A 25,181-nucleotide genomic window follows, 5' to 3' on the forward strand; every position below is an offset into this window, starting at 1 on the left:
ATGTGGAGGCTTTGCCACTGAGTCTAGACCAGCGACTTTCAACCCAGTGAGCCACAAGAATTTTTAAAACATGCAGTACCTGACCATCTAGGCAGGGGTGCTGACCTATCTTCCCTTAGACTGTCAAATAAAAAAATGACAACAGCTAACACAACAATAGCCATCCAGGGTGACTGAATCAAAATTATGCCTATTTTTTTTTTTGTCAGATGGCAAAAAATACATTTTTTGGTGTGCTGCAGAATTTTAGTAATTAGCTTATATGTGCCATGAGATGAAAAAGGTTGAAAATCGCTGGTCTAAACCATTTTCTTGAGCGTCCTGATGAACAGCGAGCAAAGCGCAGTTGGTCAGCGAAGAGCTACTGATGTGCCTTTCTAACCGGGGCACGCACAGCCTCTTCTCAAGCAGGCCTCCAGCTCTGCTCGAGCAGTTATCTGTACCGCATATTGTGAAAAGGGAACGTGCCCTAAAATTAAGAGCTTTGACCTCTTTGGCCACTTAAAGAGTTCACCCTCTTGACTTTAGGGATGTAATTCATGCTTTCTCATAATAGTCTCATAATATCCCCACGAGGGTTCAACCATGTCATGTAGCTTGCTGCCCTGTTCTATAAGAATTCCTTTCCCAAGCCGATTTCAGTGGGAGGAAAGAGGGATTCTTTCCCACAATAAGCTGATTTCTGAGTGTGGTGTTCACGTTGGAAGTACTCTGCTAAGGCGGCCAAGCAGCTCCTCTCAGGAGCATGGAGACCTGATGAAACACAATACCGACCTCCTCAGACAGCAGATGCAGGACAGGAAGGCTGAGGACTCCTTGGGATACTCCTCTTGGTTGCTACTTTCCTTCAGGAATTCCTGAAGATCCGTTGCAGGAAACCCATTCTGTTGGTATTTCTTTAAAAAGTACACAGTGTTGTTACTTTATTTATAAAGCATGAGAAATTGCTCCCTTTGTCAACTAACCAGACCCAGGTACCTTTGCTAAAATAAAACTCTCCCACACTGCTAGCTCAGATCCAAGAACTGATATTAACAATGATGAATCAATGTCAGTCCCAGAAGGCCAAGCCAGGGCCACCGTGGAACACAGAACAATCCAAAGGAAAACACCAGAGAGAAAGCCAGGGTCAGGTGGGGGAGGGATGTGTTAGTAAGGGAAACAAAAGAAATAATCAAAAGTCTAAAGTTTTAATGCCAATGCAAGAACAGATAAGATCCCCCCTTCCTCTCCCTGCTCATGCAGAATCTGCCTGAAAAGTAATCTCTATTCCCTCTACTTTTATGGAAGACGGCCACTTAGTGGGGCAGAAGGCAGTAGGCTCTCTCAAGCAGACACAAGGACCCCAAGACCCCTCCCCTCATGCTAAGTGAGGTCATCCACCACGTCACTAAGACTTGGCCCACTCACGAGGACACTGCCACATCAAAGACAGGGAACCACACGGCAGAAGTGTGCAGCAATTCTCTACGCCCAGCCCTGCTCTTAGAGCCAATCACCCATCCCATGTGAGAACTAATCTCCCCCTGCACACACAAAAATGTCCTCAGGAGTATTTCCAATAAACTAGCCTCTTCTGAGTTAGTTTGAGAAGGTTCAAGAAGAGGAAAACACCCCAAGGTTCTCACATAGCACCCCTGGTTGCTCCAACACTGGGCCTGAAACAGGATTTTCTGAGCATGACTATCTGCTGTTAGAGGGGTCACCGCCGGAAGCAGCAGAGCTCCCTTCAAGCTACAACCCAGTTAAATGGACCCAGACTGAAAGGATACAGAACCCACCAGGTGGCTTAGGAAGACAGGAGACGAAACAGCCATAAAAGCCTTAGCTTTCATAATTTAAAGGAAACCTGTACCACACCAATGTCTGTATCATCCAGTGTACAGGTGTTCCAATATCTGAACAGTTGTCAGGGTGGTGGTCACCCCTTATCATTGAAACTTACCACTCAAAGCCTAAGTTCCAGGACAGGCAGGCACCCTTGTCAATGCTGAGACCAACAGCCCGACCACTTGTTTTACCAAACTCAGCCCATCCTTACCCATCGCCTTTCTCTTTCCCACCACACCTTCAAATCAATCCACCTGATCTGGGTGACAGGGACAATGTCTTAAACGCATATTTAAAATTAACCTCCAACATCCAACAAGTGTCTTTTCTTCTTTTTTTAAAATACGTTTTTATTGATTTGAGTGGAAGAAAAAAATGGAGGGGGAGAGCAAGAGGGGGAGAAAGGGGGGGGGCATCAATGTGAGAGAGAACCATCAATCGGTTGCCTCCCGTATGCACCCCGAAAGGGAACCAAACCTGCAACCTGGGCATATGCCCTGACCCAGACTCGAACCAGTGACCCATTTGGTACACAGGATGACATTCAACCAACCGGGCCAACAAGCCAGGGCCAACAGGTCTATTTTCTACAAAACCTCAAAATTTAAGTAAAGTGTAGTATTTTAAGAAAAAAAATGTAGTTTTTTTTCCCCCTATGTTCCAATCTATGCAGAATTTACAGTGTTCTTGGCAGGAAATATTGATAATTACTTACCTTAATGGTGTCATAAGAATCTGTAATAAGTGCAATGAAAAGGCTGAGAATCATGTATATGAAAAGGCTGATGAAGGAATATAAGTACAGGCGACTGAACAGCCACACCAAGAGGCTCTTCTGCTGGATTTGAGCAAAGGTTGCAAACATATCGTCACCGTTGACCAGAGAAAACAGACACTCAGAAACTGTATTCAGAGCTTCAAACTGAAGGGGGGAAACCAAAGTGAGTCTGTGAGATACATCATCCAAAGAAGCAGAGAAGTATCTAGTTAGCTTGTTTTGTTGACGCTGTTGTTGGCATTATTATTATGAGTAACATTCATTTTAAGATGGCCAGAATACCGAAGCAGGAAAACATTGTTCAAAACCCCCTTGTACACTCACCATCTCTCGACATTTCCCTCCGTTTTTTCCTATGCACTTTTTTATATATTCGTAGTCATGTTATCTAACAATTTTAGATCTTTTTTTCTACTTAACAGCCTTTTATTCACACTTACAGAGCATGTGTCATATAACAGACCGTCCCTTAGAAATGTCAAGTTTAACTACTTCCCTGTCACTAGACATCCCAATGATGTCTGCTATTATAAAGAGCAATGTAATGAACATTCCTAAGCATAATGTTTTTTCCCTGTTACTGGGTCTAAGTGGTTCACATTTTCAAGGCTACAATCCGCTTTCTGAAAAAACTGTCACAATTGTATTCTACAACCATCAAAGAAGGAAGTGCCTGACACATGGGATAGGCTCAAGAAAATTTTGCTCAATGAATGGTTTCACTGTAGCCTTTCCAACCACTGGTCTGGGTGATTTTAACACATTAAAAACTGAAGATTATCAGCGATGGGAGAGTGAAGGATGAACGATCATGCCCAATGCTTTCTAGGGAGTCCCAGCTAACAGAGGACAGGCCACAACCACCGTATATGATGACACCCTGTGTGAGAGCTGGGGTGGGCTGTGCTAGGAAAGTGACCCTCGGAATGAGCGCTGAAGGCTGAGCTCACCCGTGAGAGGAGACAGGGAAGGGTCTGCCGAGTGAAGATGGGAGACAGTGCAGAGCCTTGGGAGCAGCTGCAGAGGCGTGTCTGTGCCACAGTGCAAAAGGCCGAGTTTGGTCTTCTACATACTTCAGACTATCACAGGCCAGAACTGGGAACCAGGAAACAATTTCAGCCAGAAGAGTGATCTGACCTGTTTCTAATGGGCAACCAAGATCTCCTAGAACAGGAAAAGCCCAGGGCAGGGATGCCCCGGAGGGATGAGTGCAGGAGCTCAGGATTGCAAGTCCAGGTGAGACTGGAAAAGGAGGAACTTCAGAGAAAATAAGTCTGGGAGGGGGCAAGGGAAAGGAACTACAAATGGACTCAGTTTTAGGCAAGGCAGCTTGAGGTGCCAGGTAGAAATGTTGATATGAAGCAGTTGGAGGTAGACCTGGAGTTCCGGAGCTGGGTTGGGGCTGGGATCCCACCGCAACCCCACAGCTGGCATCCCAGCTCCTGCCACATCGACTAAAATCAAACAGCAGGTGCTTAATAAACTAACATCTCTAGGGCCAGAGGGTTGACATTAGATGAAAGCTTCTAGGTCATTACTAATGACCTAACAGGCAAAAAGATAGTATGGTTTCCAGAAACACAGAGGGAACAAGTTCCTGTAGAGTTCTGAACCAAATTCTGTCCTTGGAGGTGGGGGCCGTAAGTCCACTAAGTCGGAGTGGCTTTGGGGACAGCGAGGTCCTTGATGAATGTCCATGGAGCATCTCCACTTGGAAGCTGTGCTACTACATCACATGCAACAGAATGAAACCTCTGCCACCCTAACCCAGAAACTGGGCTTTCCTTCCAGATTCCCCCATTCCTGTCAGTGACTTCAGTCTCCTACCAAAGAAGCATTTACTCCAAATAATCAAGTACTTAAAACTGTGTGCTGAATTGATTACCCTCCCCCTCTCTTCGATCTTGGAAGGTCTGCTGCTCCTACGTTTCTCTGATCCAGTCTTTCGACTCCACTCTCAGGCCCACACTTACACCTGGATTTATTACAGAAACCTCCAAGGAAGGCTTCTTGACTCCAACCTCTCCACCCCCCAGTCCACACTGCAGTACAGTCTAGGCTTCGTAGAATGCAACCTTCTGGTCATTTCTCTTAAGTAAGAATATACCAAGTCTGGATGCAGAGTAAAAATTCAGACCACGAAGGCTGGTGTAAGGTCCTCCTTTGCATGGCCTCCTTCTATCTCCTCACTGTCAAAATTGCCCTGTGCTTTTCTCCTCCCACAACACCAGACCTGCTTCTCCATCTTTTCCTCACGGGGTTTATTCTTTCATCTGATATCTTCTTCTGTGTCCACTGAAGCCAACGCTAAAGGGCTATTTCAAAATCTACCCTCAAGACTGTTCACTTCTGCAGCTCTAGTCCCTTCTCTGTATCAGTAAGAAGCCCAGTGCAAACTACGGTTGGCCTTCTAATTCGTTTTGAACATACTTCTCTACACCCCAGCTGGATGGAAGCACCATGTCCAACCCTCCCTTCTCCATGAGTGGATGCAGGGGATAAAGTCTGCAACCAGGGCAGTGGGCACAAATGTAACCCCAACAGGGACCATGCCTAGGCCTTTGCTGCATCAGCAACAGCTCTAAAGCCGCTCTCCATAGAGACCTGGAGGGAACATCCAGTTGAGCAAATCACAACAATATGCAAATTATTACACAGTAAGACAGGCCGTTCTCAGAGCAAATATTTTCCATCCCCACCACCAGCCTTCCGACAACAAAGTTAAAGCTGGTTTCTATGGATGGCAATTACAACTCCAGCAGCACCATTAATAATTCATATTTCTCAAAGTTTCTTTTGGAATCTGGCCAATTCCTTCCTTTAGTTTCAAGAACCCCTAACAGTCTTTGCTTCAGATTCCAGAACTGCAAATAGCTAGTTGGTCAGTGCATGTCGAATTCATGTCTTCATTTCCAGTGCTGTGACTTAGTATCGGTCTAGATGCAGTACCTGTCTCAACATTAATGCTATTTACAACCATTATACCTCCCTCTCTTCTATGCAGGGGAGACTTAATTTAACCCGCCAAAAAGTTAAACAGAGACTCAATAGGGTATGTGATTAGAATACACCCTGCCATTTGTACCACAAGTAACTAGGAGCCAGTCAGTTTCAGTGGCCAAAATCCACAGAAGTGAACATTGGAACTACCCATGGTGAGGGGAAATAAGGTCCTAATGTGCTTCCAGCCCAGAAGGACTGCATTTATCGGGAGCTGCTTTGGTTCTTAGGAGCTTGTGAGCCCCTGGAAAGCAGGTACGGCTGTCTTTCTGTTTTCTTGTTCATGTAACAAACTTGTTGAATCCCTACAGTGTTCTGTGCACCGTGCTGGACACAGGGAATGCAAACAGCAAAAAGCCATAGTCACTGCCCTCCAAGAACTCAGCCTAGGAGAACCTGACAGCGCTTGGAGCAGGGTAGACATTTAATCAATATTAAATGCGTAGTTCCATAAAGAGGCCCCATAGGTCCTACGGGACCACCGTGAAAACCCAGGCATTTGTTTCACAAATGATATTTCGAAATCAAACCAGAAAGAACTTTCATTTAAATGAAAACATAACCTGCAACAGTTTATGTCAGAGAATGACATAAAAACTGGCTTCAAGAGCAACATTTAGGTTAAATGTTTTAACTGGTTAACAGTTCTTTTGAATAAGAGAGGTGTTTGACCAAAACTAGAGGCCTTGAGAGCATGAAGACGTAATGCAGGTTCTGCCAAACTTGTACCCCTGGCATCAGCAAAGCCCAACAATTTTCCAATGCCCTGGCGGTGTTCTCACTTGCGAAATGGGGACAATGCAAGACTATGACTTATTCCTTACAGCAAGAAAGTCCTCTGGAAATGTAAAAGCCACATGAGAGGAACGGTCTTCCGAACCTCATCTTGAATTATTAAACATCAACAGTCTCTAGCCCTCTGTGCCCAGACAATTGAAAGGGTGCTGTGCCAAAGCCCATTAGTGCTGGCATTAACACCGGTGGGGCACTCCCTGTATCTCTACCCTCTCTCATCGGCACCATTGGAATCCAATGTCTGCCAGGAAAACAGGGAGCAAAATGTGGGCCCCGCTGCCCAACAGCAGTGTACAGCTAGTTTCCCTGACACCTCCTGTTTAGAGTGTTTGGTATGTTTAAAGAAAGAGTTAGCTTCTACACCCAAAGTTGCTATGATTCTAGATCCTAGAAAATGCTTGCTGTGCTGCCCAGCTTTTGAAGGCTTCAGGTAACACTGAAGGTCTTCTGATTCAAGAGACTGACTAGCAGAACCTGAAAGTTTTGACAGCTGGAATTCATCTGGGGGTGGAGGCACAGGGGGCAGAAACATTTCTAACTTCAGATTCAAAGCAGCAGCAATCCGGAGAAAGAAAGCACAGAAGTCTTGAGTCAGACTGAAGATTTTCTCCTTCCACTGACTAGTGCATTCACTAAATTAAATGAACTGTGTATTTCCCCACTATATCAGCCTGGGTAGAGATGGGAGACAGATGCCACGAACAGACCTGCTAGGCAGCCCTCGAGACAGCCTTTATCCCTCTGCTCCTGTGGGGGAGAAACAAAGGCTGACCCTAAATGAGAAACACAGACAGGAGGTGCATCATATACCAGGGTAGCCACCAGCCACATGTGACTATGGAGCACCTGATGTGTTGTCAGGGTAAAATACACACTGGATTTCAAAGATTTAGTACCAACCCCCTCCCAAAGGAGTGCAGACTATCTCAATGTTAAAAATATATATATAATTAAAATCAATTTTATCTGTTTCTTTTTAAAATTTTTCAATGTAGCTACTAGAAAATTTTAAAGCACACATGTGGCTCTCATTTGTAGCTCTTGTATTTTTATTGGACAATGCTGGTCCAGAGCATCCCAGTCTCACCTGAATCCTTTGAAAGGACAGTCAGATTCACAAAGCAAATAGAAATAAAACTGGTTATGTGGCTCTCCTCTCATAGTTAATCTATTCTTTGGTCAAACTAAATGCTCTTTTTTAATGGTCTGTTTTAGATAATACTAAGAAAAGCCCTACCTGGGTACTGGCCAAAGCATGTGTACTAGGGTCAGGTGGACCTGGATGTGAATCTTCTCTCTGCCATTTACCAGCTGTGTAGCCCCAGGAAAATTATCTAACATACTTCTAACATACTAAGATCCCTATTTTCTGTAAAAATATAATATTTCCCACACAGAGCTATTGGAGAGTTAACACAACGAGGGAGTTAGAGGGAGTTAAAGAACTTGGGTCCCATAGCTATCTAGCACAGAGCATTCAAGAATGGTAGCTATATTAGTAAAATTCAAGCAACATTATCTGAGCACCTTCCAGAACAATAGTGGGGTAGGGAGACGAAGGGCAAAGGAGATAGGACCACTTGTCCTGAGGCCTTGGAGACAGTGAATTAAAGCCAAAATCAGTCAACTTGGTATTTATTTCCCACAGTGCAACACTGCCCTCTAGTGACAAAAAAAGTTGGAGTAGCATTCAGAGGAGGTGGCAAGTAAGGAAGAAAAATGTAAATTTTCCTGGGCACTAAAACAGTAAGTTCTCCGGATCAGAGAGATCATATCAAAGAACAGTTTTTACTCATGAGTCGCCTTTAAAGCAGTAGCATGGAATTGAAAAAGCAATAATATTATCAAGATTTATTATTAACCCAGAGATGGTCACTTGGTTAACTCAACAGTCTCAAACAGGAACACAGTAATTCTCTTTGGATATATTAAATGCAACCCTGAAAGAGGAGACAGCTTTGGCATGTGCCAAATTACTAGGATCTATTCAAGGAGGACAACACAGAAAGCTTGACCTTTGTGGATTGCTCACTTTTGGGGAACAGTTTATAAGCCAGATATAACCACGTTTTGTTTAATGCAACAATCAAAGTTGAAACTTAAGGCTGAGCAGTAATACAAGCTTCGGTGTAATCCTTTGCATTTTATCTCTTTTCTTATTGCAGAGCAACTAAGCCAAGATGACAGGACCATGGGCTCTTGTGAAGATTAAACAAAAGAGGAGACAGAAACGCTAAGCACAGTGCCTAACGCGCAAGCACCCAGTGTCAGCTGCTGTTAATTTTATTTTTGTTGTTTCTGTTGTTCCAACTGCCAGAGGCCCATGGAAGGAAAACTAAAAGATGCAATAACTCCTTTTACCTTTTTGGTTTGAAAATAGGGCCTACCTATTTTCATTTCCTGATGTTTCTACCAATCAAAGTTATTATTTTAAAACAAGAGGATCTGAGCCATAACTTTGATGTCCCTGAGGTTATGATGCTGACTGAAGCCTGGCACTGATCCAGAATTCAGATACTGATCTTTAATAAGGCAGAGAGGATGCTGTCATAAAAACCACCATCAAAGACAAGACGTGCTATCATTTTAATCACACACCTAATATGGTCCATTCTGGGAACTCTCTGTTCACCTTCATTCTCAATTAATTTCGATGAAAATCCTAAAACTTTAAGTTAGAAAGATTTTGTAATAATTTCCCCATACTATGTTCATTTTTATTATATGATCTCATGTACAAACATTTCTTATTTGACGGCTGTCTGGGTGGTAAGTGACCCATAAACCAGTCCCAGGCAACTATGAAATGTGCTCTCCAGTCCCTCACAGTAGTTCCAATATCCAGAAAAGGAAACTGGAAAGAAAACCAATATAAAGATATGGGCTTGCTGACATCAAGGGTATGTGCGGAGGGAAAGTGCTGGAAGCCCACTTTTCAGGGTCCCAAGTGCCTAATTGGCAAAAGGAAGAATCAGCGCTACACACCTTGTTGTGGTACGGGCCTAAGACGATCCAGCCACAGAAGGTGTAACCCAGGTAGATCATCCCGGCACAGGCGCAGAAGCGAAGGACTTTGGGCAGCGAGGCCTGCATTGTTAAAATGAGCACCTGAAAAAACATCATCAGAACGGGAGAAATTAAAAAGGAGCTTACTGGAAACCGAAGAAGAAATGAATCTCAGCCCCAGTGCCACATCCTTACATTATATTTTTGGAAGTAACCCAGGTATCTGATGACTCCAACCCAGACGAGAAGCGTGGACGTTCCGAGCAAAATGCTGCACAGATCGTAGTTGGTGATATTCTGAGGAATGAAAACCAGATGTGAGTAACATATTCTACTCCACTCAGGTTATTAATCTCACTTTAAATTGACTGGTAAAGAACGGAATGCCCGCCTCTCTATAAGTGATACTAAGGGCTTTTGAACTGACGAAAATAATAGAGATCACACTTCCAAGTGCGTTTCTCATTTCCTTTTAGTATTTCGATAGGCTGAACTGATTTTTTGATCAAATGATATCCTGAAATAGAAAATGCATTTACGTAGGCATCAAAGAATATAAACTAAAGGTGTTGGTTAAATAGGAAACAATTCCCGTCGGCTACTTTGAAAGGAAGCTCAAACGTGATTCACTAGCACAGTTCCTGCTCTCAAGGATTTCTAGATCTGACTGAGGAGACAAACACACAACCAGGATTTTAATATACTATGCTAAGGGCAGGAAGAGACCCAGCACCTGGCTTCTCACAAAGGGCTTCCCATGGGCGCGGCCCGAGTGCAGCTGGGCCTGCAGGACAGGCCGGGGGAGAGCCTGCAGGTGAGTGGGCAGAAGGGAAACCAAGGCCCGATGCTAAGAGCCAGAACGACGTCCTAGAGGGTCACCGTGGATGGATCAGTGAATCGAGGGCAGAAGAGGGAGGCAGAGCTAGATGCTGAGGACCCTGGAGGCCACTTCACCCAAAGGGCTTCCCATCAGAAAGGATTGAACAGAAAGGCAGACACTTCCAGAGACTTCCCTTTGGCAGCTGCGTGGATGGATCTGAGGGATGTAAGGCTGAAGGCAGACAAGCATCTAGGAGACACCATGCAGGCCAGGCCAGAGGGAAAGCCCCCTGAAGGGAGTCAGAGGTGGTCGGAATGGACCAGAGGAAGGTCCGTTAGGCAAAGCCGGTTGGACTTCCCGACTGACAGCCGCACAGCATGGAGGGGAGAACAGCAGGGTAAAGGAGTCAAGACTTTGTCATCAGATTAAATCAGTGAAGTTACACGTAGTGTCAGGCACCTAGCAGACACTCTAATGCCCCTGCCCTCACCCCCACCTGTCAGAGCACCCACTGGTCGGGGATGGTCACCACTGGCTCTTGACGAGGCTGATTCATGGGTCAGCGGCTCCTTCTGTAGCTTAAAAATAATAAATGAAACCCACGCAAACAACCCATCTTCTCAAACTTCAGTTCCTATTCTCAAGAAGCTGCCAAGTTTCCTGGGGAATATCTGTAGGAATGTCATCTCCCACAGGACAGCAGCTTCCTTCCTTCCCTTCACGAGGAATCGGGCCAGAGGCGGCTTCCAACATACGGGCGCGAGAAGAGGGAAAACAGGACTCTACTCCCCACAAGGCTTTTATGCCCTAAGGGACGTGAGGTCATCCAGGACGGAAAGAACAGCAGACTTAAAGTGGGTGGCCCCTCACCTTCACTTGAATTTCCATTTTTAGTATGGATCCGATTATTGTCATTAGGTCGCTGATAATCACCAGGACGTACCACCCGTTGATGAACTCCCACTGGTCAGCATTACACACATGTCGCTGGTACTTCTCCAGGAAAAAATTCAGAAATCTCTGCAGCAAACATTTGAAAAAGCATCTTTTACAAACCACACTGCCCTCTGGAAGGGGAAGACAAGTGCAAAACGGTGCTCTCGCCTGCAAAAGGGTACGGCGTTACCTTTTCCAGGTGGACGGATCCACCTCAGGGCTGGGGGCTCCGGCCCCCACTTCCCCCTAATCTACTCAGATAGACTTAAGCATGCAAGTGCCTACCAAGCGAACTCTAACACTATACGCTTATGCTCTACTCCAACAGACTCTTTCTGTGTTGCTGTTGTTCAAAATATTACAGATGTCCCCTTTTATCCCCACTGACCCCTTCCCCCTGCCTGGGGCCCACTCCCCTCCCCAGGCCTTCCCCACACTATTGTCTGTATCCATGGATTATACAGATATGCATGTAAATACTTTGGTTAATCTCTCCCCACCCCTACTTTCCCTCTGAGATTCATCAGTCTGATCCATGCTTCCATGTCACTGAATCTATTTTGTTCATCAGTTTATGACGTTCTTTAGATTCCACATGTAAGTGAGATCATGTGGTATTTGTCTTTCTCTGACTGGCTTATTTCACTTAGCATCATATTTCACAGACTCTTGTAAGAGCTCACACATAGTACATCCCAAATACAGGGTGTTCCCAAAAAATGTATACACACTGTAACAGCTGATAGCTCAATTTTGAAAATGAAATGTTTTCATAAACACTGCCTTTAAAATTATTCTAAATGTGTGCATACATGTTTTTGGGACACCCTATATTTTACATATTGTCAGCTCATTCAACCGGACAGCACCCTATGAACTAGGCGTTATAAGCCCGATCTTCCGGAGGAGAGAACTGAGGCGGAGAGGCGGAGCCAGGATTGGAGTCCAGGCATCTCAGCTCCAGGGTTGTGCTCCCAATGCCCCCTCCCCGTTGCTTTGACAGAACCAGGACCCTGACCTGGGATCAGAGTATCAGGGGGCTTGGCGGGGGGGGGGGGGGGGGGGTGCAGTAAGAGAAGCGGATATTTACAAACTAAGTTGACAACGGTGAATAATAAGAAAAATAGAATGTAGACTGTTTTCTTGCTCCACCAATGGTGTTCTGATGACTGTGTGCACTTGACCCCAGTCTGCATTTCCACACATGCGCAAACCAGAGTAAGAATTTGTGGGGAGCTGGAATATACATATATGTGTGTGTATACATATATATTGTGTGTATACACACACACACACACACACGAGCCCTGAGAGTAAAAAGGTAAAATGAAACTGAGGGGAGAATTTTCAAACTATTTTTAAAAACAGAATAAAGTGTTTTATGCTTCATTATAACCCATTTATCATGCGCCCCCCTGTCCAAATGAACTCTGATTTGAAGACAAACAATGAAACCCACATGGCTATTATTCTGATCCTAAGATTACTCCTGAATTCAAAAGGGTCTCACTTATTCTGCAAACATGCAAAGGCGTGAGAGCTCACCGCTGTGCACCTGTGCTTCTTAGCTCAGTTCTAAGCAGAATAATTACCTGATCCCACCCGAAGTGGTGGGAGCTTGTACTCACCCTACGCACTTCAGGCTGATTAATGCCTTTTGGGGGACAATCACTGAAAGGGCTGCAGACAGGGCAGGATGACCCAACACCAGGGAACACTGTTTGGACAAACCAAGGGTGGAGGCCAGGAAGGGAGGGAGAAACTTCGAGTACACACGTACCTTTCGTAAACGTAGAGCAAGAACAATTGATCTTTTGCACAGAACCAGAGATGCCAAGCAAATCACAATGACAAATGCATCGAACACCAGCACATACTGAGTATTTTTCTGAACTGAGGAACAAGAACAGAATCCAAATGTTAAACACACCTCACTTGGGAATAATTTCTGAACAAGATGGCAGTTGAAAAAGAAGTTCAAATGATGAGTTCTTAAACATCAGGAACAAATCACAATGCACTCACTCAGAAGCCTATAGATAGGGTAGAACATCCCCTGATGTTAAAAGTCATACATTTAAAAACATAAACTCTTAAGAAATGTACTAAAATGTATTTGTAAATATTTACTACAGAATAGAATTTGACAGAAGGTGGTCCATTTGGACTTCATTCAAAAGAGGTGAAACTACTGACATACTCTGCACTATTTCACACAAAAACACAAACATCAAGTCCTCTGTGAATGAAGGAACAAATAATTCAAAATACCTCCAACTCACAATCCCCATTTCTGCTTCTCAACCTTACTGTGCACTTTCCCAGCCAAGAGTGCCATTCAATATGCTCTTTCTGCACATGGAGAAAATAACCTCTTGGAATGGCAGTAAGAAGGAGTGTAGTAATCAGATTTATGTCTTGGGACACAGTTGCAGGGGGGAAGGTACTGTAGGAAGATGAAATTGTAACCGTAGCTTCTCTCAGGCTTCATGGAATTGTCCGAAATCTCAATGATGGCTCTCCCCTGCCTGGCCCCCTGCCCAGCCCTGCAGTCTCATCACCTGCCAATCGCTTCTCTCCCCCCATCTTCTCTACCCTGAGGCCACAGTCGTCTTCCTCCTTCCCAGCTCCTACCAGGTTCTCTCTCTCTTTCCTCAGGGGCTTTGCACATGCTGATCCCTCTGCGTGGAACAGCACCCTCTCCATCACACACACGTAGATTATTCTTTTTCAGCCTTAGGTTTCAGAGTGAGTGTCTTCCTCTCAGAAGGAAACTCCCTAAATTCCATCTTTATTAGCCCCTCCCCTACTCTTTCATAGCACTCTCCATAACTGTACACACCTGTAGCTCCTCTGAACTCTCCTTCGCTTGATGATCACTGAACTTGAACTTGAATCTTCAAAGAGAGCACAGCAAGGAACAGAGACAGTGTAACATGGGAAAGGACATGGCCTCTGGGGCCCGAAAACCTGGGTCTGAATCTCAGCTCTGCACTCAGAAGCTGAGCAGCCTTGGAGAAAGTGACTCAGTTTCCTCATGCAAAAAATGAGTAGAATAAAAAATACCTAAACCACAGGGCTGTTGTGAGGATTAAATAAACTCATATATGAAAGCCCATGAAACAACCCCAGGTAAATAACGACGGCAAACACTCATAGTGGTTACTATGGAATCATTCAATGTCCATCTTTCCCGTCGAATGATTGGCTCTGGGAGGCAGGAACCATATGTATTTTGTCAATACCACAGTGCCTTTGCTTAGCATAATGCTTCAGCATGCTTACAAGTAAATCAGAGAGACACTCCAGCAGAACACGAGAAGAGCACTGAATAATCTAAGTTAGGACTTGTGGAGGTTGAGCTAGGTTAGAGGGAGAGGAGGCATGGAAGGCAAAGGCACAAAGTGGCAAGAGATGAAGCGGAGGAGGCCACCTGGTCTCCACTGGGACTCCCGGAACAAGGAAGGAGGACCAACCAGGGATGACTCCTGGTTTTCTGTCTTTGGTAAACTGAGCTCAGTCTGGATGTTCATGACAAGAGAGGATGACTCGGTGGCAGCTAAAGCCGAGGGAGGGTGTGGACACAGACACTCGGAGAGACCACAGACAGAAAAGTGGATGGTGGGGCAGGGAGTAATGTTTGAGAATTAGAAGAGGAAATGAGCTCGGGAAGGAGATGAAGAAAGGCCAGAAGGGAAGGAAACAGGACTGGGGACAGGCAACCTTCTGAGAAGTCTCGTCGGAGTGCTCCTCAGAGACACCTCTGCAGAGAAGCATTTAAGAGACAGATCGGAGTGTCCACAGATTTACTAATAACAAGGGAGTGAGCAACAATAGTATGAGTGTCTGAGAGCAAAGCTGCTCACCCAGTGGGGTATGACCACAGCCAGCTGATAAATGCCATTCACTGAGTGAATTATTTAGCCTCTCGAAGCTCCAGGTGCCTCAGCTACAAAGTAGGGGAAGCAACTCTGCCTGCTTCACGGGCTGCCAGGAAACCAGGTAAAACCAGCTTGTTAGAGCCGAGCCTCACACCTAGCACTGACATTTACCTTTAGCCATTTCATACTTCAGATGTTTAGGTAAGAAAGCAACTTAACTCTACTAGAAACCAAGACCTTTTTCCCTTTTGGACCCACGGAATGAGGCAGAGGGAACAGAGGCAGTTCTTGGGAAAATGAGACCGGAGATCTTATAAAATGCAAGGACAACATCCAGTGCCTTCCTTTCTAACACATAACTAGAACAAATCTCTATGTTTACCTGTGGTGGGAAAACTGAGGCCCAGACCTAGAAAGATAAACCATCCTTCCTAACAGAGAAACAAGGATTGAATTGTTTTAATTTGATTTATTAGGAAGAATAGTTTGGTGTGCTGCAAAAAATATTTTACGAACGTTGTAGTTGCTTTCTTACTCCACTGAAACTCTGTTACCCCTGTGGGAACATTTCCCAAGCCGGGGCTTGTAAAACACTAGTCCAGAGAGATGCCTCTGCCAACCTGGTTAGAGAAGTTGTCTAGACCACCCAGTCCTTTCAGAGGCCCTGAGAGGCCCCCCCACACCACCACTGCCCACTCGTGTGGCTCTAACCCAGGGCCTCCACAGTCACTAAGCTCCCTTTCCCTGTGACACCATTACATCACCCACCAGTGGGGAGTGCTGCCCACCAATACCTCCTCATGCCCAAATTGCTACAATCATAAAATCAAGTTAAAGGGAAGATTGGTGGCACACTTGGGGATGAATATTAGAAGGCAAAGAAGCATTTGGTTTGTAGGTGAAATGAACACACCTTCATATTTCACCTTGTGATAACATAGGTAATGAAGGAAGGGTAAGTGTATGAATGTGAATGAACTCAGGACTTTTTGGAAACGGTGCAAGGATCACGTTACCCTTGCCTTTGTCGCGTTTCCTGTCTCTCCACTTCCCCAAAGCCAGGGCAATCAATCCACCAGATGGAGGAGAGGGGGGCTCCATTTCCTAAGCTTGTTTCCAAAGTTCAGCTTTTTAAGTTTTTCACATCATCACATCATTTTATTTTATTTTTATTATTTTTTACATCATTTTATTTTAAATTCACATTTTCCTAGTGACAAAATCTGGTTTCTTAGGATAAAGCTCTGAAAGCCTATAAAAATGTTAGTGATTCTCCTCACTGGCCACAGGAGGGAGCCAAACCTCCTTTCTTCTTTTTTTACATTTTTTTAAAAAATCATCTTATTTTTCAATTATAGTTGACATACAATATTATATTAGTTTTAAGTGTAAACTGCAATGATTTTATTGATAACTTACTCAGTTATAACTTACATTTTTTAACTTACTAAGTGATCATCCTGATAATCTCACATCCATCTGAAACCATACATAGTATTACAATATTATTGACTATATTCCCTATGCTGTACTTTACAACCCCAAGGCTATTTTGTAATGACCAGTTTGTACTTCTTAATCCCTTCCTCTTTTTCACCCATCCTCCCAAACTCCTTCCCATCTGGCAACCATCAAAACATTCTCTGCATCTATGAATCTATTCCTGTTCTGCTTGTTCATTTATTTTATTTTATTTTATTAGATTCAATTGTTGATAGATATGTATTTATTGTGATTTTATTGTTCATATTTTTAATCTTTTCTTCTTCTTCAAGACCCTTTAACATGTCATGTAATACTGGTTTGGTGGTGATACAAAAGGACATGGAAACCATAAGTAAGAAAGAGCCAGAAATAAAGGATACACTAACTGAAATCAAGAATAATTTACAGGGAATTATCAGTAGAACAGATGAAGTTAAGACTCAAAAAAGTAATTTGGAATATGAGGAAGCAAAAAGTACCCAATCAGAACAGCAGAAAGAAAAAAAGAATCCAAAAATATGAGTATAGTGTAAGGAGCCTCTGGGACAACTTTATGCATACCAATATTCACATCATGGGGGTTCAGAAGAAGAGAGAGGGCAAAAATGGAAAACCTATTTGAAAAAATAATAACAGAAAATTTACAAGTTTAGGAAGCACAGAGAGTCCTAAACAAAATGAACCCAAAGAGGCCCACACCAAGGCACATCATAATTAAAATGCAAAAGGTTAAAGACAAAGAGAGAATCTTAAAAGCAGCAAGAAATAAGCAGTTAGTTACCTACAAGGGAGCTCCCATAAGGCTGTCAGAAGATTTTTCAAAAGAAACATTTCAGGCCAGAAGGGATTGGCAAGAAATATTCAAAGTGATAAAAAGCAAGGACCTACAACCAAGATTACTCTACCCAGAAAAACTATCATTTAGAATTGAAGGACATATAAAGCACTTCCCAGACAAAAAAAAGCTGAAGAAGTTCAGACCTCCTTTCTCCTGAGTATAGGCAAGGAAAACTCCCCAATGTTCTAAGGAGCCCTGTGGGGAGGAGGGAAATCATGTTCTGCCAATATGTTTGACTGACAAACTCATTTGGTCATAATGACTATTCCAAACCATATTTCAGATGCAGCAAAGGTTAGCTTTTTTCACTTAAAATAGCTCCAACCTGTACTTGGACTTGGAAAATATGCATCTGATCTGTGCATTTCTGTGGAAGAGAGTGTCTGCTAAAGAATAGTAACCACCTTTAAACAGAAACTAAAACCACATATTCTATTCAGAGGCTTAAGTGAGTTAGCGGAACTTCGAAACCAAAACTTCAAAATCACCAGGGCATATCATCGAAGCAAGAGGCCATAAATTGAATCTATTTTAAAACTGACATATTCTAGTTAGGAACCACGGGTATTTTACATTTTATTTTGTTCTGGTAATCTGGTCAACAGCAAATTCCGTTAAACAAAACTTATAAATTAAAAAATACTGACCATCCATCATTAACATCATTTGAACTCTCAGGGAGAACAGGCCCTGTGTAGCCCAATTTAAACAATGGATCAAGAGGTGTTTTCTGAGTCATGACTGAGTAAACGACCCTGTGTTTGTACAGGTTGCTCTCTGGGCTCTGAAGGCCTCGGTCCCTCTCCATTGTCAAAGGCTCAGATCAAAGCATACCTCCTCCAAGAACCATTGCTAGATTTTATTTCTCACTCTGCCCCAGTCAAAATTAACCTTTTTTTTTTCTTTACCCTCATGGCTGTTGTCCTCCACCACTTATTGCTATATGTGACACGCTGGAGATTTTATAAGCATATCTGTCTCCCTCACTAAGGTGTTTCCTTTCTTTTCCAGAGTGCCTAGCAATTACTTTGTACCAACTCTTATTCTCAGTGCTTTGCTTTACATTCTAAGTCATTTAATACACAACACAGCGGCAGGTAAGTACTATTACTGCCCTCATTTTGAAGAGAAATATACTCAGACATAGAGAAGCTAAATAATTTGTCCAAGATCACAGACATAGTAAACAGAACCAAGACTCAAACCCAGGCAATGTGGCTGCCAAAGCTGTACCCCTAACCACCAGCCATACTACCTCTCCTAAGAGGTGTGTAATTAATATTTGCAGAATTGGACAAAAATGTAAAGCTTTTGGCTGTGCTTTACAGAATAAGATACTCAAGATGTGGTTTTCTGGAGCCCTTTCTTCCTATCACCATCCAAATCAACCATGTAAACACCTGAATCCCAAAATAAAATGCTAAAAATCATCCAATGGGGAAGCGTGCAACATACTTACCAGATCCAGATATGCTTAAGTCTTTGCATTCTTCAATGTTAGCATCACTGTCAAAATAGATTTTGATTTTGCCACTGTGAGCTTTGTTGTCGAAGGTAATCTGGAGACAAATGTATGGAGAGCAGAAAGCATGCCTTGTTAGATAGACTCTGCTTAAATTTTAATGGCATCCAAACAGCATGCTGATCCAAACAGTGTACTAATGAAAATGTCCTCATCACATGATTCCTTCACAACTTTCATTAATGAAAAAATATGGTCCAAAAGCTGAATGTATGAAGCTCTACTAAATCCCCAAGCAGGTTCGGAGAAATCCCAAAGCAAAACAGCGAACTAGTCCCAGGAACAAACACGAGACTCACCAGTCTTTGACAAGAGAACACAGTGACCTCATTGATTACACTGAATGGAATTTTAAAAGCATTTGCTTCAATTTAGTCCTTTGGGTATGAAATTCTAGGTTTCTACTAGGTTGGAGATTATTTTTCTATTTACCTTAAGTGCTACATGTAATGCTTTCAGAAATGGCAAAGAATGCTCCAAGGCTGCGGGCTGAACTTAAGATTTCCAATGCCCCATATCTTCCACATTACGCTTCCATCACTTACAATTTGTAAGTGAAATATGCTGGGTATTTTAGGCCTTAAGAGAGTTATTTAGGGGTTTTCTTGGGGGCAGGGAATGAGACCTTGAGTGCCAAGGTTAGTGGAGGTTTAGTCATAGTTCAGAGCTATAGAAATGAGGCCTGTGGGTTGAATTCTCAAACCTCTGGTTTGGTCATAGTGATATTCTTGAGTTACACAGAGTGTGACTTGTGTTCGGAATTGCCCAATGCTTGTGGGTTTACTCATAGGTCAGCTACACTTTCAGCTCTCAAGTTCTTTGCCTGTGAATTTTCTTAATTTCATCATGTGTTGTGTAATGTGTAGGTCACACCAGGGCAGTTAATCATGTTCCTCTCTTCCTTACCACAAGTCACAATTAATAATTATTTTTATTTCTTGGTTTACTTGTTTTTCTATCTCTTCCACTAAGCTGTAAGTTTCCACAGCACCTCCAGAGCATGGCTGTGTCTGGCGAGTAGCAGGGACTCGTTAGTATTTACTGGCTGTTGGATAAAGCACTCTTCTGTGTTGCTAAAACACAATTGTATACAACTTTCAGCTCAGCATCAGTTTTGTTCTTCCACAAATATGAAGGAAGGAGAAAAGGAGAGAGGGAGGGAGGTGGAGCATGAAATTCCATGCAAATGAGAAGACAGGTTATTCTCCCCATGAAACCGAACAGTCTCTTCTACTGCTCACACCTCCTCCCAAAATAAAAGGAGCAACACCCGATCCTTTGCAGAATGGCTTTCAGTTCTCAGGTCCCGGAGGTTTGAAAGCATTTGCTACATTTACAAAGACCTCCCTTTATAAGTGGGAAAAATATTATAAACACTTAAAACACTCGTCATAAACTTTTTAAAAATGTATTAGAAGAGTAAGAGGTGAAAGCCAATTTTGAAAACTTCTCTTTTCAATGTAGAAATTTAGTCTTTAAGAAATTGCAAAGGGCTTTGCGTCATTTTCATAAGTAATGGTGTCTGGATCCACTATAGTGCCATTCAACTGTTTCAGACACAGCTGCACCTGACACGTCTACAGGCTGGTGTGTTTTACACTCTGCATCTACACAAGGAGGACAGAAACATAGTGAAAAGTGGCTGAGTAAATGGACACTTGCCGTATTCTGAAAGACGTAACAGTCTGGCAACTCTCGGGAAAGCATTGTCTGCAGGTCAATGCCTTTGAGGTGAAAGGAGATTTCAACTTGTAAGAGCCTGAACAAAATACAGTACAAGGTATAAATTGTCAGAGTCTTACTATCCGCTCTTCTTTCCTCATTCCTGTCTCCTGGGGAATGAAACTTAAAAAAACTTATTTACCTATAAAATTCCAGTCTGAAGAATGGTGAGTTCTTCCAGTCCTCGGGGTCCTTGGAGAGGGCCTGGAGGTCTAAGTGAATACAGTCTAGACCAACGAAGAACAACAATTGTTTCAGGCAAGAATCAGATGCTAAACCAGTGAGCCGAAGGGCGATGAGAAGCTGGACACTTCCAAAGCATCTCCCCACAAAATACTTAGGAATTACAACAGGAAGACTGGTAACTTGACAGTGGAGAAGCTGGCAGATAGAAGCACCCTGCCCAGTGATAAAAGTTAACATCACCAGTAATGAGATAAAGAGACATCATATACCTCCTGAAATAACATACTGTTTGAGTGGAATTCCCACTAAAACGCACAACCCCAATCTAGTCATAAAGAAACAGAAAAACCCAAACTGAGGAACATTTTACTCTTTAAAAATATCAAGGTCAGCCCTGGCCAGTGTGGCTCAGTTCCCATGCACCGAAAGGTCGCAGGTTCAATGACCTGTCAGGGCACATGCCCAGGTTGCAGTTCGATCCCTGGGAGGCAAACATTTCTCACATCAATGTATCTCTCTCTCTCTCACTCTCCCTTCTTCTCTCTCTAAAATAAATAAAAATATACTTTTTTTAAAAATGTCAAGGTCATAAGAACAACAACAAACCAAGGAACTATTTTGCTCCAGCTTAAAGGAGACTAAAGAGGCACAACAACTAAATGCAGTATGTGAGCCCGGACCAAGAAGGTTGAGGTGGAAGAAGCCTCTCTTTTGCTATAGAGAACATGAGGACAATTGACAAAATGTGAACGGGGTTTGTAGATGACAGTGCTGGGCCACTGTGTATTCGCGCTGCTGAGCACTGCGCAGTGGTGATGTGGAAGATCGTTCTTGGGAAACACACACTGGAGTGTTTACAGGTAGAGACATCATGTCAGCCTCTTATCCTCATACATTTCAGGAGGAATATTTAAACATAGCAAGAATGAGAAAGCAAATGTGGTAAAATGTTAGCATCTGGGAAATCTAGATGAAAGGGATACAAGGAAATCTTTGTGCTATTTTACAACTTTTCTGGGTTGCCTGGTATTTTTTTCAAAATAAAAAATAAAGAGAAAGGAAAGGAACTTAGGTTGTATTCAAATAAAACCATAGTATGAGCTGTAAACTATAAAAGAATGATTCCAAGTGCCTCCCATAAAAATTCATTATTGTGTAGCCCAGCACCTTGGCAGGAACTCGAGGAGGCCTAGAGCTGGTAAAGGCCTTTCAAGGTGGCGGAGCCCTCACAGACAGGACTGCTGTGAAGTCAGCCTAGCTGACTCTTACTCAGGCTGTGGCTGCCTTTAAAATGGGACCACCAGGGCCTGGTTCTAAGCAGGTACTCCAGAATCTTGATAGACTCGACGGCTAATTCTTTAAGAGTTTTCTCCCACAATTGCAATCCTCAATTTGCTTATCTATCCTCTCAACTAGAGGATAAGATCTTTGAGAGCAAGAGCATACTATGTTGTGTAGTTAACCCATTGCCTGGCATATGGCTGACACTAAAAATATGGCCCAATATATGGGACACACAATTTGCGAAAATTAGTTTTCCTGGGCCAAGAACAAGGACATGAGCTGAATGGACAACTCAACAGGTGCAATATTTTTTAAAAAGTGGGTGTCAGAGGGGGTACCTCTTTTTTTTTTTTTTTTTTTTTTTTTTTTTTTTTTTTTTTTTTTTTTAGCAAATAGACTATTAGTGTCAAGAAACAATTTAATGTTGGTTATCTTGACTGGATCTTGATTAATATGGTGAGAGCAGTTAATCAAAAGAAACTACAGGAAAAGACTGATGATGATAAAAATAGCAAAAATACATCAGGCACTTACCCTGTGCTAGGTAGGCACTGTGCTAGGAGCTTTGTATGTTCTCTCACTTAATGCATCACCCTGTTTAATCCCCAAAGCAACCTTGTGAGATAGGTACTATTGCTGCAGTTTTACAGATGGACAAACCAAGGCACAGAGAGGCCAGGAGACTTCCTCAAGATCACACATCTAGCTGATGGCAAACCAGAATTTAAACCCACATGTGCTCAGTTCCAGAGCCTGAGCTCTTCACCAGTACACTGATGTCAAATTTGCCTTATAAAAGCCCATTTGGTTAGTCAAGTTTTCTAATCGTCATTATAGGGGTACACTTTATCAAATACACATGCAGAACTTGCTAAAGTCTAGCTGACATTATGCTAGAGTCATTGCTAATGAGGCCACCAAGAACCTGGTGGCAGCAAAATCTAAGGCTGAGACATTTTAAAAGGATGGCAAAAGCCCTAAGTAAAACATCAAACCTCAGACAGAACAGACTGGTATTAGAGTAGCAGACTCATCACTCAAATGAACCTCATTTACAGACCAGAATGCTCCAGCCAGTGAAATAGCAACCCTCTTAGAGACAAGTGGAGAGTGGATTATATATGTTCTTTAAAAAGCTGGGGAAACAATGAAATGGTCATGATGCCTCATGCTAAGAAAGGAGAACACAAGAAACTTAAAGTCCGTGTTACAGAAAACAAAACACTATATTAGAATGAGAGTTATCTACATGTTAAAAAAAATTTTTTTTAAACAGGATTTATAACTCCCCAAGTAAGGCTGAACTGTAAAGCCACAGGTCTGAAGGTAGGAGTGGAGGGATAGGCCCACAGCATGAATTAAAGGAAACCCTTAACTCAAACTGCACAGGTGAGTAACTAAATATTAACCTGCAGAGAAAGCGGGCATGCAGGTCTCTGCATTTAGCCCACTGAAAGGTGATTCTCTCGGTAGGAAAGAGAGCGCACATGCACGCATAAGCAATAAGTCACTTATGCTAAGTGACTTACTAAACTATAAGGCCACACAGCTGAAGTCAAACTTGCTTCCTGTTTATACAATCTGTAGGCTTTGTCCAATGTATCCAAGAAAGGCTAAAATCCAGTGTCAAGTATTTAATACTATTCTTTATACATTCTGAACAGATACACCAAAACATTTTCTTTGACAAGTTACATTTAATAAGTTAAAAAATAAGTTCCTGGCTGGTGTAGCTCAGCAGTTGAGCATCAACCTATGATCCAGGAGATCAAGGTTCGATTCCCAGTCTGGGCACATGCCCAGGTTGTGGGCCTAACCCCCAGCGGGGGCCTGCAGGAGGCAGCTGATCAATGACTCTCTCATTGATGTTTCTGTCTCTCTCTCTCCCTCTCACTGCCTCTCTCTGAAATCAACAAAGATATATATATATTTTTAAAAAGTACAAAGCATTTAACACACATTATTTCATTTAATAAATACAGACTCTTTTTCCGCCCAGAAAGTCTAATCGTCCCCTCATGGAGGAGGGAAAAACCTAAATACACAGGAAACACCTGGGCATTTACCCCAAAACCAATAACCTTGAGTTGCACCTTAGAGATCCACAAATTCCCAGGTCTATTACCATAAACCTGCAGTTTCCTGAGCCAAAATCCTCTGTAGGCAAGTGTTAAAGTGACAGCTTACAACAGATTAACAGTCGTAAAGCAAGGTTGAAGTTGTTCCACTTGCCAGGATATGAGGGCATTTTTGCTCTTACCGCAGAAGATGATAGAGGTATGTAATAAAATGATCCATTACCTGTTTCAATGTCACTGTCAATATTCAGTGTCTCATTAGAAGGAAACATGGTCCCTTTCTTATAATGCTGCTTACAGACTTTTACGCCGATTCTATTCCCTTCATTTTCTCCATAACTTAGAGTTCCCAGGGAGATGTTCTTTAGACGATGATACTATTAAAAATAGTTAAATATAAACACTTATGAGCTTTCAAGAGTTTAATCAGAAGTTATACCCTATAAAATACATTTTAGCTATTTTTTATTGTTTATATCATATCCCTCAACAGAACTCCCCAGTGTAAAATACCAGGTCATTTTCTCAGGTTGGGCAGAAGCACACCACCTCACAGAAATCAAAACTAAAGTGAACGGACAGACCTAAATACACTCCGAGCCCAAGCTCAGGTCATGCCCATCTCTCCGACCTAGCAGCAGGCCATTGACCCTTGGTTCCACCCCCTACCTCCTGAAGCCACACTGGCCTCCAGGCAGCTCCCAGGCACACTCCTGCCCATGGCCTTTGCTGCTCCCTCTGCCTAGGACTCCAGGTTTGCTATCTGCTAGGTACACTGCTTCAGCTCTTAACTCAGATGTTAGCACCTCAGCGAGGCCTTCCTGTACTGCACAAGTGCAAACATCCATCACCAGCATGCAGGCACCACCAGGCTCTCCCAATCTCCCCCCTGCTTTATGCCACAGCAACTATCACTTTCTGACATACCACTGACGACCCAAACCTTCCACACCCCACAGCTTACATTAACATGCCCTACACTAGTTCACCCTGCCTATCTGCACTAGCAGGGCTTTGCTA

General features: G+C 43.1%; 1 protein-coding gene across 1 annotated transcript in view; it reads right to left on the minus strand.

Annotated features, from left to right (window-relative positions):
- Window positions 1–737: 737 nt before the first annotated feature.
- Window positions 738–25,181, minus strand: part of MCOLN2 (mucolipin TRP cation channel 2) — a 40,370-nt gene continuing 15,926 nt past the window's right edge. The window contains exons 4-13 of the mRNA XM_087820719.1: window positions 24,385–24,538; window positions 20,756–20,840; window positions 20,554–20,650; window positions 18,829–18,928; window positions 12,946–13,058; window positions 11,100–11,249; window positions 9,605–9,706; window positions 9,389–9,511; window positions 2,546–2,752; window positions 738–896 (exon numbers count right to left, since the gene is read on the minus strand). Coding sequence (XP_087676845.1) covers window positions 738–896; window positions 2,546–2,752; window positions 9,389–9,511; window positions 9,605–9,706; window positions 11,100–11,249; window positions 12,946–13,058; window positions 18,829–18,928; window positions 20,554–20,650; window positions 20,756–20,840; window positions 24,385–24,538 — 1,290 coding nt within the window. The remainder of the gene's footprint in view (window positions 897–2,545; window positions 2,753–9,388; window positions 9,512–9,604; window positions 9,707–11,099; window positions 11,250–12,945; window positions 13,059–18,828; window positions 18,929–20,553; window positions 20,651–20,755; window positions 20,841–24,384; window positions 24,539–25,181) is intronic.

The sequence above is a fragment of the Miniopterus natalensis genome, chromosome 9 (genome assembly GCF_054644295.1).
Source record: "Miniopterus natalensis isolate mMinNat1 chromosome 9, mMinNat1.hap1, whole genome shotgun sequence".
In the NCBI taxonomy this organism is placed as follows: Eukaryota; Metazoa; Chordata; class Mammalia; order Chiroptera; family Miniopteridae; genus Miniopterus; species Miniopterus natalensis.